This window comes from Pseudonaja textilis, chromosome 15 (assembly GCF_049901715.1).
Source record: "Pseudonaja textilis isolate UNSWEBS1 chromosome 15, rPseTex1.2, whole genome shotgun sequence".
NCBI classification, from domain to species: Eukaryota; Metazoa; Chordata; class Lepidosauria; order Squamata; family Elapidae; genus Pseudonaja; species Pseudonaja textilis.
In genome coordinates, this window is record NC_142004.1 from 3,592,805 (window position 1) to 3,606,305 (window position 13,501).

The following is a 13,501-nucleotide window of genomic DNA, read 5'->3' on the forward strand; positions in this document are numbered from 1 at the left end:
TCGCCTCGCCGCTTCCTCTCCAAGTTGTGTCCGAAGGCACAATGGAATGAGGAAGTTGTTAAGCACACACTGTGGAAAGAGGGAAGAATATACCCCTAGGAGCTTCAGGGATACAGACATACAACCACAGTTGAACCCAAAATGTTGCCAGGTTGTTGACTTAAAACAGCTGGTGATTCTAACGTATTTAAATAAAATTCCCTTTTTTTTTCTTTTTACAGCCACAGCCTCAGTCTCCTTTGTATAGTTCCAGTGCCTCTGTATCCAGGGAGTGTACTGCCTCTCCTTCGCGTGCCAGCGATGAAGAGCACGTCTACAGGTATTCTAGTTTCCCCACCTTTCTTAGAATAACAGAGTCGGAAGGGACCTTGGAGGTCTTCTAGTCCAACCCCCTTCTCCAGCAGGAGAGGCCCTATCCCACTCCAGACAAATGGCTGCCCAACCTCTTCTTAAAAACCTCCAGCGTTGGAGCATCCACAGCTTCTGGTGGCAGGCTGTTCCATTGGTTAATTGTCCTCACTACCAAGAAATTTCTCCTTATTTCTGGGTGAAATCTCTCCTTTCCATCCATTGTTCCTTGTAATTATCTAGCTAGTTCAGCCTCTGGGGTCAGGAGGGGGTGCGAAATGCCCCTGGGGTCGTAACTGAAGGAGGGAAGTTGCTTCAGTGGCTGTGTTTGCAACTCACACCAGTTGTTTTACACTGGAGTTGGTGTATTCTAGGGCACCCAGCCAAGTGTGCTGGGTATACAAACCACAGCTTATCGCAGCATGCCACCAAGCCAGGATAAGGCAGCAGCTTCTATTTCCACTCTGCCGTCTTTTCCCACGTGCAAAACTCTCGTGGTTCCTATTTGAAAAACCAACGTTAAAAAAAGGGGGGATGGATGGGAAACGGGAGCAGAAAAGGGAAGGGAGAGCTAGAGAGGAAGGGAGGAAAAGAATTAGTGAGGAAGGAAGGTAAAGAGAGCAAGACAGGAAGGAAGGAAGTGAGGTAGGGAAGGAAGGAAGGAAGGAAGGAAGTGAGGGAGGGAAGGAAGGAAGGAAAAGAAAGAGACAAAGGGAAAGAGGGAGGGAAAAAGAGCAAGGAAGCTAGGAAGGAAGAGAAGGAAAGGGAGGAAGGGAAGGGAGGAGGAAGGAAGGATAAAAAGGAGGGAGAGGGGGGAAGGAGAGGAAGGAGAGGGGGAGAGCAGGAGGGAAGAAGGAGGGAGGAAGGAAGGAAAAGAGAGAAAAGAAGGGAGGGAAAAGGAGTAAGTCAGAGAGAAAGGGAAGGAAGGAGGAAAGAAGGGTGGAGGGAGGGAGAGAGGAAAGGTGAAAGGGAGGAAGGAGGGAAGATGGAAGGGTGGGTAGAGGGAGGGAGAGAGGAAGGAAAGGTGGAAGGAGGGAGGATGGAAGGAAAGGTGGAAGGAGGGAGAGAGGAAGGAAAGGTGGAAGGAAGGAGGGAGGGAGAGAGGAAGGAAGGAAAGGAGGGAAGGGAGGCAGGGAATCTGTTTGATCTGAGCACTGGTGTTTGGGAGCCACTTCCAAATAACTCCCTGTTTATCCCCCGAACCTCAGTTTCCCCAACAAACAGAAGTCTGAGGAACCTTCTCCTACCCTGATGAGCTCCTCCTTAGGCAACAACCTGTCCGAACTGGACCGGCTCCTCCTGGAATTGAACGCTGTCCAGCACAACCCCTCACCTGGCAGCCCCACAGGTACGAGGGGCGGGGCTCTAGGGTCAGGATCACGCCATTGGGAGGGGTGGGGGGTAGGGTGAGAGGAACGGGGAGGGGTGTAGGAGGACAGTGGCAGCACCACCCGACCCCCTGGAATGGCTCTACGGGGAACCTCGACTTACGACCGCAAGGGGAGGCCAAAGCGTAGCTCGCTCGAGAAGCGAGAAAAATTTTGTTTCAGGGAGTTTTGCCCCGTTTTACGACCTCCTTCCTTGCCGCGGTCATTATGCGGATCACTGCAGGCGTGAAGCTGGTAGCGTGGTTGTTAGGGGAACCTGGCCTCCCCGTGGGCTTTTGCTCGTCCGAAGGTCGCAAGGGGGGAGCGTGGGACGCTGCCGCCATCATAAGGGCGAGTCAGTTCCCTGAGCATCCGAATATAAATCCCAGGATCTTGCGGAAACGGGGAAAGGAATAGAAACGTGGGCCCTGAAAAGTCACAAGCTTTGCTTTGGTTAGGAAGAACGACAGAAGAGGGGGAAGGGCCCTTGGAGGTCTTCTAGTCTAACCCCCCCCCCCACCGCTCGAGTTACGCCACCGTTGTTGGTTTTTTAAATATTTAAGCATATTAATATTATGAATAAAATGCGTCAAGCACGCTCAAAGCTCCTGCCTGCATTTTTATGTTCATTTCTGTTTTTGACTTGTAAGATGAGAACGCGGGAAGCCCCTCGCGGCCCGGTGGGACTGGCTCCCCCTACAGCCTCCTGGAGAACACTACCTCTGCGGCTGCACAGCCCCCAGCCCCAGGGAAAGAAAAGCCCAAGTGGAACGGGGGCTCCGGGGTGGAAGACATCTGCCCCAGCGTGGAGAGCCTTCTGGATGAACTGGAGAGCTCCGTGCCCAGCCCTGTGTGAGTAGCCCCACTGGTTACTACCCACCTGGCTAAGGGGTGACGGTAGTTCTGGAGGGAGAGGGGGATTCGTGGTGTCTCCCCTTAAAACAGTGTTTCTTAGCCTTGGCAACTCTTAACATGGGTGGACTTCAACTCCCAGAATCCCCTGGTCAGCATGCTTGAAGATTCATGGACTTCAACTCCCCAAATTACCAAGCCTCGTGCTCGAAAGATGGGTGGAATTCTATTTCTATGTCCAGAATTCCTCAGCTGGGGTGCTTTAAGATGGGTGGACTTCAACTCCCAGAATTCCCCAGCCAGCAAGCTTTAAGATGGCTGGATTTCAACTTCCATGCCCAGAATTTCCTGGCCAGGATGGTTTAAGACGGGTGGATTTCAACCCCCAGAATTCCCCAGCCAGCAAGCTTTAAGATGGCTGGATTTCAACGCCCAGAATTCCACCAACAGGATGGGTGGACTTCAACGCCCAGAATTCCCAGGCCAGCAAGTTTGAAGATGGCTGGATTTCAACTTCCATGCCCAGAATTTCCTGGCCAGGATGGTTTAAGACGGGTGGATTTCAACCCCCAGAATTCCCCAGCCAGCAAGCTTTCAGACGGCTGGATTTCAACGCCCAGAATTCCCCAACAGGATGGGTGGACTTCAACGCCCAGAATTCCCCATCCAGCAAGCTTTAAGATGGCTGGATTTCAACTTCCATGCCCAGAATTTCCTGGCCAGGATGGTTTAAGATGGGTGGATTTCAACCCCCAGAATTCCCCAGCCAGCAAGCTTTCAGACGGCTGGATTTCAACGCCCAGAATTCCCCAACAGGATGGGTGGACTTCAACGCCCAGAATTCCCAGGCCAGCAAGTTTGAAGATGGCTGAATTGCAACTTCCAGAATTTCTTAGTTACATGCTTTAAGATGGGTGGACGTCAACCCCCAGAACTCCCCAGCCAGCATTTAAGATGGGTGGATGTCAACCCCCAGAATTCCTTGCCACGATGGGTGGGCTTCAACCCCCAGAATTCCTTGCCAGGATGGGTGGACTTCAACCCCCAGAATTCCTTGCCAGGATGGGTGGACTTCAACCCCAGAATTCCTTGCCAGGATGGGTGGACTTCAACCCCCAGAATTCCTTGCCAGGATGGGTGGACTTCAACCCCCAGACTTCCTTGCCAGGATGGGTGGACTTCAACCCCCAGAATTCCTTGCCGGGATGGGTGGACTTCAACCCCCAGAATTCCTTGCCAGGATGGGTGGACTTCAACTCCCAGAATTCCCAGCCACATGCTGTTGGATGGGTATACTTCACCTCCCAGAGTCCCTGAAGGAATGGCTTTTTAAAGTGGAGAAGTACCTGCAATCTAACTTATGTAGAGTTAATGTGCGCAGGTGACAATTTCTTAAATATTTTTAATGATCTTGTGGGGTCTGTATTTCTAGCTGCTTGTGGCCCATGGGTTGTGGGTTGGACATGTTTGCTCTACCTGGAAAGGCAAAGACCGCGGGGCGGGGCAGGGGCTGGAAAGCGAGGCAGGGAGGGGGTCTTTCTCCCCCTGTTCCAGGAAGCAAACCTCAAATGACTGTTTCTGTCTTGTTTGTCTCCATTAGACCAGCTATTACGGTGAATCAAGGAGGGATGAGCAGTCCCCAGAGATTCGCCTCCAGCCAGCAACAGACACGCATATCTGCATCTTCAGCAACCAGAGAGCTGGATGAGCTCATGGCTTCCCTGTCAGACTTCAAGGTGCCCCCTCCCCCTCCCTTGTTACTCCTTTCTGGCCTAGGGATGATCCTCACCCTTAACCCCCTTGTTCACACATTGGCTTCAACCCAGATGCTTTGAGTAAGGTGGGGCCCCTGGTGCTCTCTGAGCTTGGCTGGTTTTCTTGCAGACGTTTCACGACCCAACTAAGTAACATCATCAGTGCTAGAAGGGAGTGGGGTTTGTGGGGAGGAGGAGGAGGAGGAGGAGGAGGAGGAGGAGGAGGAGGAGGAGGAGGAGGAGGAGGAAGATGACTGCGGAATCCTTGGTGCTCTCTGAGCTTCAACCCAGATGCTTTGAGTAATGTGGGGCCCCTGGTGCTCTCTGAGCTTGGCTGGTTTTCTTGTAGACGTTTCACGAGCCAACTAAGTAACATCATCAGTGCTAGAAGGGAGTGGGGTTTGTGGGGAGGAGGAGGAGGAGGGGGAGGAGGAGGAGGAGGAGGAAGATGACTGCGGAATCCTTGGTGCTCTCTGAGCTTCAACCCAGATGCTTTGAGTAAGGTGGGGCCCCTGGTGCTCTCTGAGCTTGGCTGGTTTTCTTGCAGACGTTTCATGACCCAACTAAGTAACATCATCAGTGCTATAAGGGAGTGGGGTTTGTGGGGAGGAGGAGGAGGAGGAGGAGGAGGAGGACGACAACGACGACTGGAATCCTTAGTGCTCTCTGAGCTTGATAGTTTTCTTGCAGACGTTTCATGACCAACTAGGTAACCTCTTCAGTACTAGAAGAGGAGGGAGGAGGAGGAGGAAGAATTGGGATTTTTTTCGAGCTTGTGCTCTTTGAGCTTGGCTATTTCCTTGCGGACGTTTCATCGTCAGTGCTAGAAGGGAGTGGGGTTTGTGGGGTAATGGAGGAGGAAAATCTGCCTCACACATTGATCGGGCGAAGAGCCTTTTGATCTTAACCACCGGCTGAACTATTGGGCCCTTGGTCCGCGGCTGACCGTTGGCCCACAAAGCGGAAGCCGCCGGAATGGATGTGCAGCTCTGTGTTCTTTGCCCAGGCTCGCTTTGAGGGGTGGGATTCATTTATCCAATGGAAATGGGTAAATCTTGTGCCTGGCTGGTTTGCAGTCCAAAGGTGACTTCAAAGAAAGACTCAAATCTTAGCTGAGCCTTGGCCCCGATTCTGCGGTTGGCCGCTCTTTCGGAACTCAACTTTGAGAACGGGGGATTGAAAAGCGCAAATCCCATGCTCCTCCTCCTCCTCTTCCTCCTCCTCCTCCTCCTCCTCCTCCTCCTCCTCCTCCTCCTCCTCCTCTTGCCCTTCTCCTTTTTCTTTCTCTCCTCCTTCTCTTCCTCTTTCTCCTCCTCCTCTTCCTCCTTCTCTTCTTCTTGCCCTCCTCCTCCTCCTCTTGCCCTTCTCCTTTTTCTCCTCCTCCTCCTCCTCCTCCTCCTCCTCCTCCTCTTGCCCTTCTCCTTTTTCTTTTTCTCCTCCTCCTCCTTCTCTTCCTCTTTCTCCTTCTCCTCTTCCTCCTTCTCTTTTTCTTGCCCTTCTCCTTTTTCTCCTCCTCCTCCTCCTCTTCCTCCTCCTCCTCCTCCTCCTCTTGCCCTTCTCCTTTTTCTTTCTCTCCTCCTTCTCTTCCTCTTTCTCCTCCTCCTCTTCCTCCTTCTCTTCTTCTTGCCCTCCTCCTCCTCCTCTTGCCCTTCTCCTTTTCTCCTCCTCCTCCTCCTCCTCCTCCTCCTCCTCCTCCTCCTCCTCCTCCTTCTCCTCCTCCTCCTCCTCTTGCCCTTCTCCTTTTTCTTTTTCTCCTCCTCCTCCTTCTCTTCCTCTTTCTCCTTCTCCTCTTCCTCCTTCTCTTTTTCTTGCCCTTCTCCTTTTTCTCCTCCTCCTCCTCCTCCTCCTCCTCCTCCTCCTCCTCCTCCTCCTCCTCCTCCTCCTCCTCCTCCTCCTCCTCCTCCAATCTTAAAGTTGCCAAGCTGGAGCGATCCTTGATCTCTAGTCCATAAGAAGGAGGAGACCTGTTTTGCAAACTAAGCTGCTATCAGGAATTATTAGTTCTTCTATGTCCTTTTTCCTCCTTTGCCTTTAATTAACTCGAGTGAGTTTAATGCAGGGCGCTCTTTATTTTTCTGCCGGTATTTTGCTTTTTTCTCCTCTTCTTCTCTTCCTTCTTCCTTCAATCCTGTTTTCCATCTTTTTCTCCCATCTTCCTTTGTTTTGTTTCCCCCCCTCTGTTCCTTCTCCTCCCCTTTCTTTTCTCTTTCAGACCAGTTCCACCATATCTCTGGCCTCTGAGCCTTCCCTACCGCTGTCTTCTGGATCTCCTCACTTTGGGCCACCCCATACGGTTCCCCCACGGGCCTCCAAGCCCCCCAGGGCCAAACACGACGGGTCTGACCCGAGTCCCGAGGTCCCTGTGGAGTTGGAGATCCTACGCATTGATGAGAAAAGCAGCGGTTTGGCAGCAGCCGCAGCCGCGATCCCAGAACCTCCTTCCAATGCTTTGCGTCGTCACCTTGCCGGACCTCGGACCAAGCCCCCCCTTGGTAAAGCTTCTGCCCCTCGCCCAAGCTCAGATGGACCCAGCAAAGCCCCTCCCGAGAAATCCCGTGTCTCTTCTTCGGAGCCCGAGTTGCTAGGGATTTGTGGGGATGGGGCAGGAACTCCACAACCCCTGGAGCCAGAAGGACCTTGGAAGGAGACCCTCAACAGGGGAGACTTGCCTTCGGGTCTGAACAGGCTTTCAAAGAGGCCGGCCCCGCCGGAAGAGAGGGGTCTTTCCCGCCCCAGAGCTCCTTTTTTCAAGGAGGATGGAATGAGGGCGATGGGTTACACCCGGCAGAGCAACTCCGAAACGTCTCTCTTGGCGCCAAGAACGTCTCTCAAGAAGGACCACGTTGGCGTACATGATCTTTTCAACGTCGAACGATGGGAGAGTTTTCCGGGCACCAACAAAAGCCAACCGGGCTGGGCTGCCCCACAGGCCTTGAACCTCGGGACTGAAATCCGAGATCCGGTGAGGGCAAGCAGCTGTCCCGATGTGGCGGAGAGGGGATCCGGGAAGAACGGCCTTCCGGGCGGGGTCGCGGCTGTGCTGAAGGTTGCTGGACGTTCCCGGGAAGAGGAACTGGATTGTATCGCCGGCCCTACAATCTCTGTGGAGAGAATGTCCACTTCGAGCCAGGCAGGCGTCGGGATGAATATTGGGGGGTGAGGGGGGAAGAGAGGAGTGGGGGACAACGAGGGATGGGATGTCTCCATGCCCCTTTTGGTTTGGCTGTGCATGAAACACGCTTATGGAGTTTGCACCTGGACTTAGCTAGTTTTGCATGCTTCTCTTGGATCAGGGGTTGGCAACCTTACACAAAAGACCCACAAAAATCCTAACTGCAAGCCCTCCCCCCCACCCCGTTCAATTCTGGAAACAACCGGAAGTCCGGTTCTCCTCACCATAGAGTCTCCTCCTAGCGCGGTGGCCTTTTTCCTCTACCTGTCCTAACTGAAAGCCCTACCAGTTGTGGAGCTGTGATGACCCAAAGGGGTGTGGCACAAAGGCAACACAGTCAGATAATCAGTAGCCTTCTCTTTATTAGCTCCAACTTGGCTCCCAATGTCCAGGTTACCTGCTGGGTTGGAGAAAAAACTCTCCCAGGAACAGCCAAGTCCAAAACATGGTCAACAAAAACTGTAACTATAAGTCCAATCAAGCAAGATGAGGTAATTAGTCCGGCAGGGCAGGAGAAGGAATTCCAGATGTGAAGGAATGGTAGTAACTCAACATGGTTGGGAAGATGCCAGGAACAGAGATAACTAAAGTGAACACAAGATAAACTCACGTGTGTTCCTAGCAGATGCCACACTCAGCTCTTTTAAACTCTCTTCTCAGGTGTGGCTAATGAAGGGAATCGGGTCCCTTTCCTCCCCCATAAGCCACCTAATCCACATTGCTCTCTTCTCTATTCCTCCCTGCATAACCTAGGATGAAGAGGGGATGGGCCTGGGTTTTCCTTCAAACTTCCTCTCCCTTGTTCTACCTCTCCCCTGCTCTGCCCAGCTAGACTTTGCCCTTCCCCAGTTTCCTCCACAGCTAACGGAACCACACTCCCTCTCCCTGTCAGCTGTTCGTCTTCATCCTCGGATTCAGACTCTGACGGGGGCATGACAGGAGCTGACTTGGTGACAGGGAGCCGCAACAGAAGGGTGAAAGAGCCCCATGCGGCTCTAAAGCCTCAGGTTGCCGACCCCTGTCCTAGATAGATGCCACCCGCCTGTGGTGTAGGAGGGCGATTTGGCAAAAAGCGTTGCTCTTAATGTGTTTTGGGGTTTCCACTGGGCGCTCTGCTGAGTTGAGGAAGTGGGGTGCTCTTGGTGGGGAGAAATGGGGCAATCTTCGACGATAAGGATTGGGCTCACTTCCAGATTAGGAATCCCCTTCTTCACACCAGGGTTTTTCAACTTCAACCCCTTTAAGATACAGGTAGGGCTGAAAGGAGTTGAATGTTCATGTTTCATCAAGGAGAATATTTGTTGATCAGGGTTGAAATGATAGGGTCCTTGGTGCCCTCTGAGTTTGCTGTTTTTCTTGCAGATGTTTCATTACCAAACTAGGTAACATCGTCAGTGCTAGAAGGGAATGGGGGGTTGCAGAAAAGAGGAGAAGGAAAGGGAAAGAGGAGGCAGAGGAGAAGGAGGATTGTTGGGTCCTTGGTGCTCTGTGAGCTTGCAGACGTTTCACTACCAAACTAGTTAACAACACCAGTGCTGCATGTGGCTGCAGTTGGACAGCTTTCCCTAATGATGGATTGCCTACTTCTGGCTGTGTCTGAAAGGACTTTCCCTCCAGTTGAGGAAGGAGTCATTTCTGCTTTCCTCGGCTTATGACCACTAACCCCAGTCAACGTCAAAGACCGTGTGCTTTGTGCCATCCAGTTCCAGGGGTGGGGGAGAAGCTTACTCAACCTGAACATTTTCCTCCCCTCCCTTTAAAGATCAAATCCGTGATCAGGAAAACCAGAGAGACCTCCAACGTGCATCCCATGTGCCGCGATCTGTCACCAAGGCGCAAGCTGGGCCCAGTCCTCTTCCATAAAACCATCTCCCAAGACCGCCTGATTGAAGAGCTCCAAGACCGGCTGGGCATCAGCCGAGTCGAAGAAGAAGAAAATCGACAGAGCCCTGATGACTGGTTGACCGAGGGGGTCATCATCACCTCCAGGCCTCAGAAGAAGAACAGAGATGGTAGTCAACAAATAGAAAAGGTAGCCAGGAGCTCTGAAAGGGAGTCCTCCAGCTGATAGGAGGAAGGTAGTTTTGGAGTGCTGGTTCCAGAACATCTCTGGTTCCTTCCAGAGAGAACATATCCATGGCCGATGTCAACTTGCAAAACATTCCCACGCCTCGCCTTCATGCAGGTCACGTTGCTCCTAATAAATCTTTTGAAGTTTTTTTGAAGCTTATGGTTTAATTAGGGCGGTCGCCGGAATCCTGACAGCCGATGGCAGATGGATCTTCTCTCTTCTTGGTCATGCCTGCAGCAGATGAAACCAAGCTTCATTTCTTAACTGAAAATTAGGAATTAGAGCAGAGAGCGGAGGTCCTTCCCTTGGAAAGCAAGAGGGATCCGATGAGAGTAGCGAGGCTGCTTCTGAACGGAGAGAAAATGTGATGTTTTCTTTGTTGCATGTCAAAAAGAGAGAGAGATCCATCCCTTGTCAATTTTGGGCGTGTTTTCCAAAGTATATTTGGAGAATATACCTATTTTCCAAAGCACCTGAAGATGGGACAAGAAGCAATGCATGGAGACCAACCCAGGAAAGAACCAACCTAGGAGAAATTTCCAGAGAAGGAGAACAATTAATTAATGGAACAGGTTTCCTCCAGAAGTTGTGGCTGCTCCGTCCCTGGAGGGTTTTTTTTTAAAGGAGAGATTGGACAACCATTTATATCTGAAATGGTTTAGGATTTCCTGCTTGAGAGCAGGTTAGACTAGAAGACTTCCGTTCTAACTCTGTTATCCTATTGTTGTTTTCTTCTGGGCCTTAATATCCTGCTGGAGCCCAGAAAGGCTTGTTTTCCTGGTCGATCCCCAGGAAGTAAGAGAAATGGGGTAGTTGCTGTCAGTTGAACTTCACACAGTGGCTTAGTTGGTTGGATTTCCGTACAGTTTGTCTCAGAATCCCTACTTCTCTGGATTGTTCTCACCTCTCGTTGATTTGGGATTCCCAACAGGGGCCGGCCGTGGGTCAGTTCCTTAGACATTGAACGTTTGTAGAACGTTGTAAAGCCTCCGAGATTTTTTTCCCCAAGCGAGACCTGGGGTGGAATACCTAGCACCATCAGATAGTTTTTGAAGGCTCTTCCATCCAGTTGAGGGCAGAAGGAACTCAACGAATGAAAGCCTACAAAGATTCAGGAGAACCCATTTCTACTTGGAAGGGTCTCTAGTTGTGGTTATACCATTTTTTGCCCTTGATTGTGTCCCAAGGGAAAGTTTGTGCTCTTCGGGAAGGTGAGGTAGAAGCAGGCATCTCCAACCTTGGCCACTTTCATTCTTGTGGACTTCCAACTCCCAGAATTCCTCAGCCAGCCATTCTGCTTAGGGAATTCTGGGAGTTGAAGTCCACAAGTCTTAAAGTGGCCAAGGTTGGAGACCCCTGAATACTGTTACATTTCTCCAACCTGTTGCCTTCCAAAAGGGTACACCTCAACTCTCAGACTCCTTCACGGTGCATAGGTCCATTTGGAGTTGACCTCCGCCCTTTGGGAAGTGCCCTGGTTGGAGAAGGTTGACCTCCACGATCATCTTCTTCTGGTGCCTTCTGGGTAAGGTGTCTTTGGCCTCTTCATGTTTCTCCCTGCTTTTTCCCCCAGGTTATTATTCCTGCTACGTCACCCCTTCCTCTGCGAAGAACCGTCTCTATCCCACCTTCGCCGCCGCCGCAGCTTCCTAAAGATGTCTCCAAGGCTGCCTCAGTCAACGCCACTCTTGGCTCTTCTCTTCCATCTTCTCCTCCTCCACCGCCTCCTCCCTTGCCCTCGCCCGCACCGCCACACATCCCTCAGCTGCGCTACGTGCCGTCCGCCCACCCGACTCAGCCTCCCGTCCCGTGGGAAATGCTGTTGGAAGAAGTTTCCCCCCAGCAGGCACCAGCCCCTTCCTCCAAAGCCTCGGTGTCGGTTAGCTGTCAGACAGAGGAGGCCCCCTTCTCTCCACCACAGCAGGCACGATCCTCCTTTGATGTTCTCCTGCTTCCTAAACAGCTTCCCAACTCTGGCCAGAAAGGTCGCGAAATGGGGCAAACATTCTGGCCTAGACCTTCCCAAGATCATGAAGCCGACTCCTTGTCCCGAGAAAACCCCTTATATTTAGGTTAAAGAGAATTCCTGTCCAGCAAAGTCCCGGCCAAAAGTCTTTCATGAGATTTCACAACTACAGACCTTTCTCAGGCTGGGAAAGTTGCTCTGTGCATGTGCACCTTGGGAACAGGCTCCAGCTGCTCTTCTTCCCCACTGATGTCCGACTCCGAAGGCAGCTGATAACTTTCAAGTAGCCCCTGGCCCCATCTCTGCCTCCGACGCAGAGCCCTCGTCCGAGCCTTCCCCAGACCCCAGACTCCTCCAGGTTTTTACCCACAGAATCCACCCTTCCCCTTAAAAAAAAAAACACGTGTCTTTCAATGAGTCACGGAATTCAGAAGTTTCTTAAAATTCAACAATCCAGCCAGCTTTTTTCAAACGGTTGCAGCCTGCTTAGCTCATTTCTGGATTCTGCTTTTCAGGTCCTTCCTATTCCATCTCTGGACCACCTCCTCGCTACTCTCCCACCTACTCCCGAGAAGGCAGGAACTTTTCCTTGCATTCCTGCTTTAGCATGTGGAGTAGAAAAAAACAAAACGTCTTTGACCCAAACATGTGGATAGCTTGCATGGATGGGGTTTGGTAGAAATGCGGTTTTTGCTGGGTTTTCCTAAGGCTCGTTGGTCCATTTCGTTGCAAGCTTAAAAAGAAATGGGGGTCCGTTTTTGAAACCTGGCATGAATTTGGAGGCCTTGGGGCATGATGGTCTTGAGAAGGCGGAGAAATTTGGGCCGGGAGAAAGACGGCAAAAGGGTCTGCAACAGCCATTCAGCAACTGAGCCAATAAAAATTCAAATTCGATGCCAAGCAGTTAAATTTGCTAGTCAGATGTGAGAAGTGAATTCTAAATTACTGCAAAAGTTACTCTTAAGCCTACAAAAGTTACCAAGTGGCACTGTGGTGAGAATGCAGCATTGCAGGCTAATTCTGCCGACTGACAGCAGTTCGATTCTCACCGGCTCAAGGTTGACACAGCCTCCCATCCTTCCGAGGTTGGTAAAATAAGGACCCAGATTGTTGGAGAGGTCTGTAAAGCACCCTAAAGCAGTATATAAGTTTTAAGTGCTATTGCTTTGCCCTTCCTTCCTTCCTTCCTTCCTTCCTTCCTTCCTTCCTTCCCTCCTTCCTTCCTTCCTTCCTTCCTTCCTTCCTTCCTTCCTTCCTTCCTTCCTGTGCAGTAGTTACAAAGTAGTATCGCGGGCTAACTCTGCCCACAAGTCAGGAGTTCGATCCTGACCAAGGTTGACTCAGCCTTCCATCCTTCCAAAGTGGGTAAAATGAGGACCCAGATTGTTGGGGTGCAAAAGGCTGACTCTGTACACCGCTTAGAGAGGTCTATGTAGCACTGTGAAGCGGCCTATAAGTCTAAGTGTTATTGCTATGAAGAGCTGTGGTGGCGCAGTGGTTAGAATGAAGAATTGCAGGCTACTTCTGCCGGCTGCCAGCAGTTCGATTCTCACCGGCTCATGATTGACTCATCCTTCCATCCTTCCGAGGTCGGAAAAAGATCTCACTTGAACGACGTCAATTTTGGGCTCGACTGTGGTCTGGAGTCTGTATTCCAAGCTTTGACGACAATATTCCAAATTTTGTTAGAATTTTGTACACTAAAATTTAATGCGGTTTCCTTTCCTTAGCCCCGAGGTCTTACAAAATTGCTGCATTGTGGTTTGGACATGTAGAACCGCCGAGGAGGGCCCTGTGGTGTGGAAGTGTACTGAATGTCGTCCGTGCTTGCAAAATGTTTTAGAGTGTGGGTCCTGTTCTTGGAAAAAGCCATTGTGACACTAACCGCCCTTTCTACTCATCCTCAAGTGTGACCCTTTGCTAGTTTCTGCAGTCACATCAAGCATCAACCCCGCGAATGGCAACTCCAAA

General features: G+C 51.3%; 1 protein-coding gene across 3 annotated transcripts in view; it reads left to right on the forward strand.

The window, feature by feature from the left end:
- PXN (paxillin) overlaps positions 1 to 13,501 on the forward strand; it is a 45,149-nt gene that overhangs the window by 25,068 nt on the left and 6,580 nt on the right. For 2 of the 3 annotated variants that reach the window (XM_087913210.1, XM_087913211.1), the window contains 4 exons: positions 222 to 319; positions 1,557 to 1,696; positions 2,366 to 2,567; positions 4,168 to 4,303. In XM_087913210.1, the coding sequence (XP_087769336.1) occupies positions 222 to 319; positions 1,557 to 1,696; positions 2,366 to 2,567; positions 4,168 to 4,303 (576 nt within the window). Of the gene's footprint in view, positions 1 to 221; positions 320 to 1,556; positions 1,697 to 2,365; positions 2,568 to 4,167; positions 4,304 to 6,533; positions 7,452 to 9,255; positions 9,526 to 11,137; positions 11,489 to 12,045; positions 12,106 to 13,501 lie in introns of all 3 variants that reach the window. The other variant, XM_087913212.1, reaches the window with a different exon arrangement.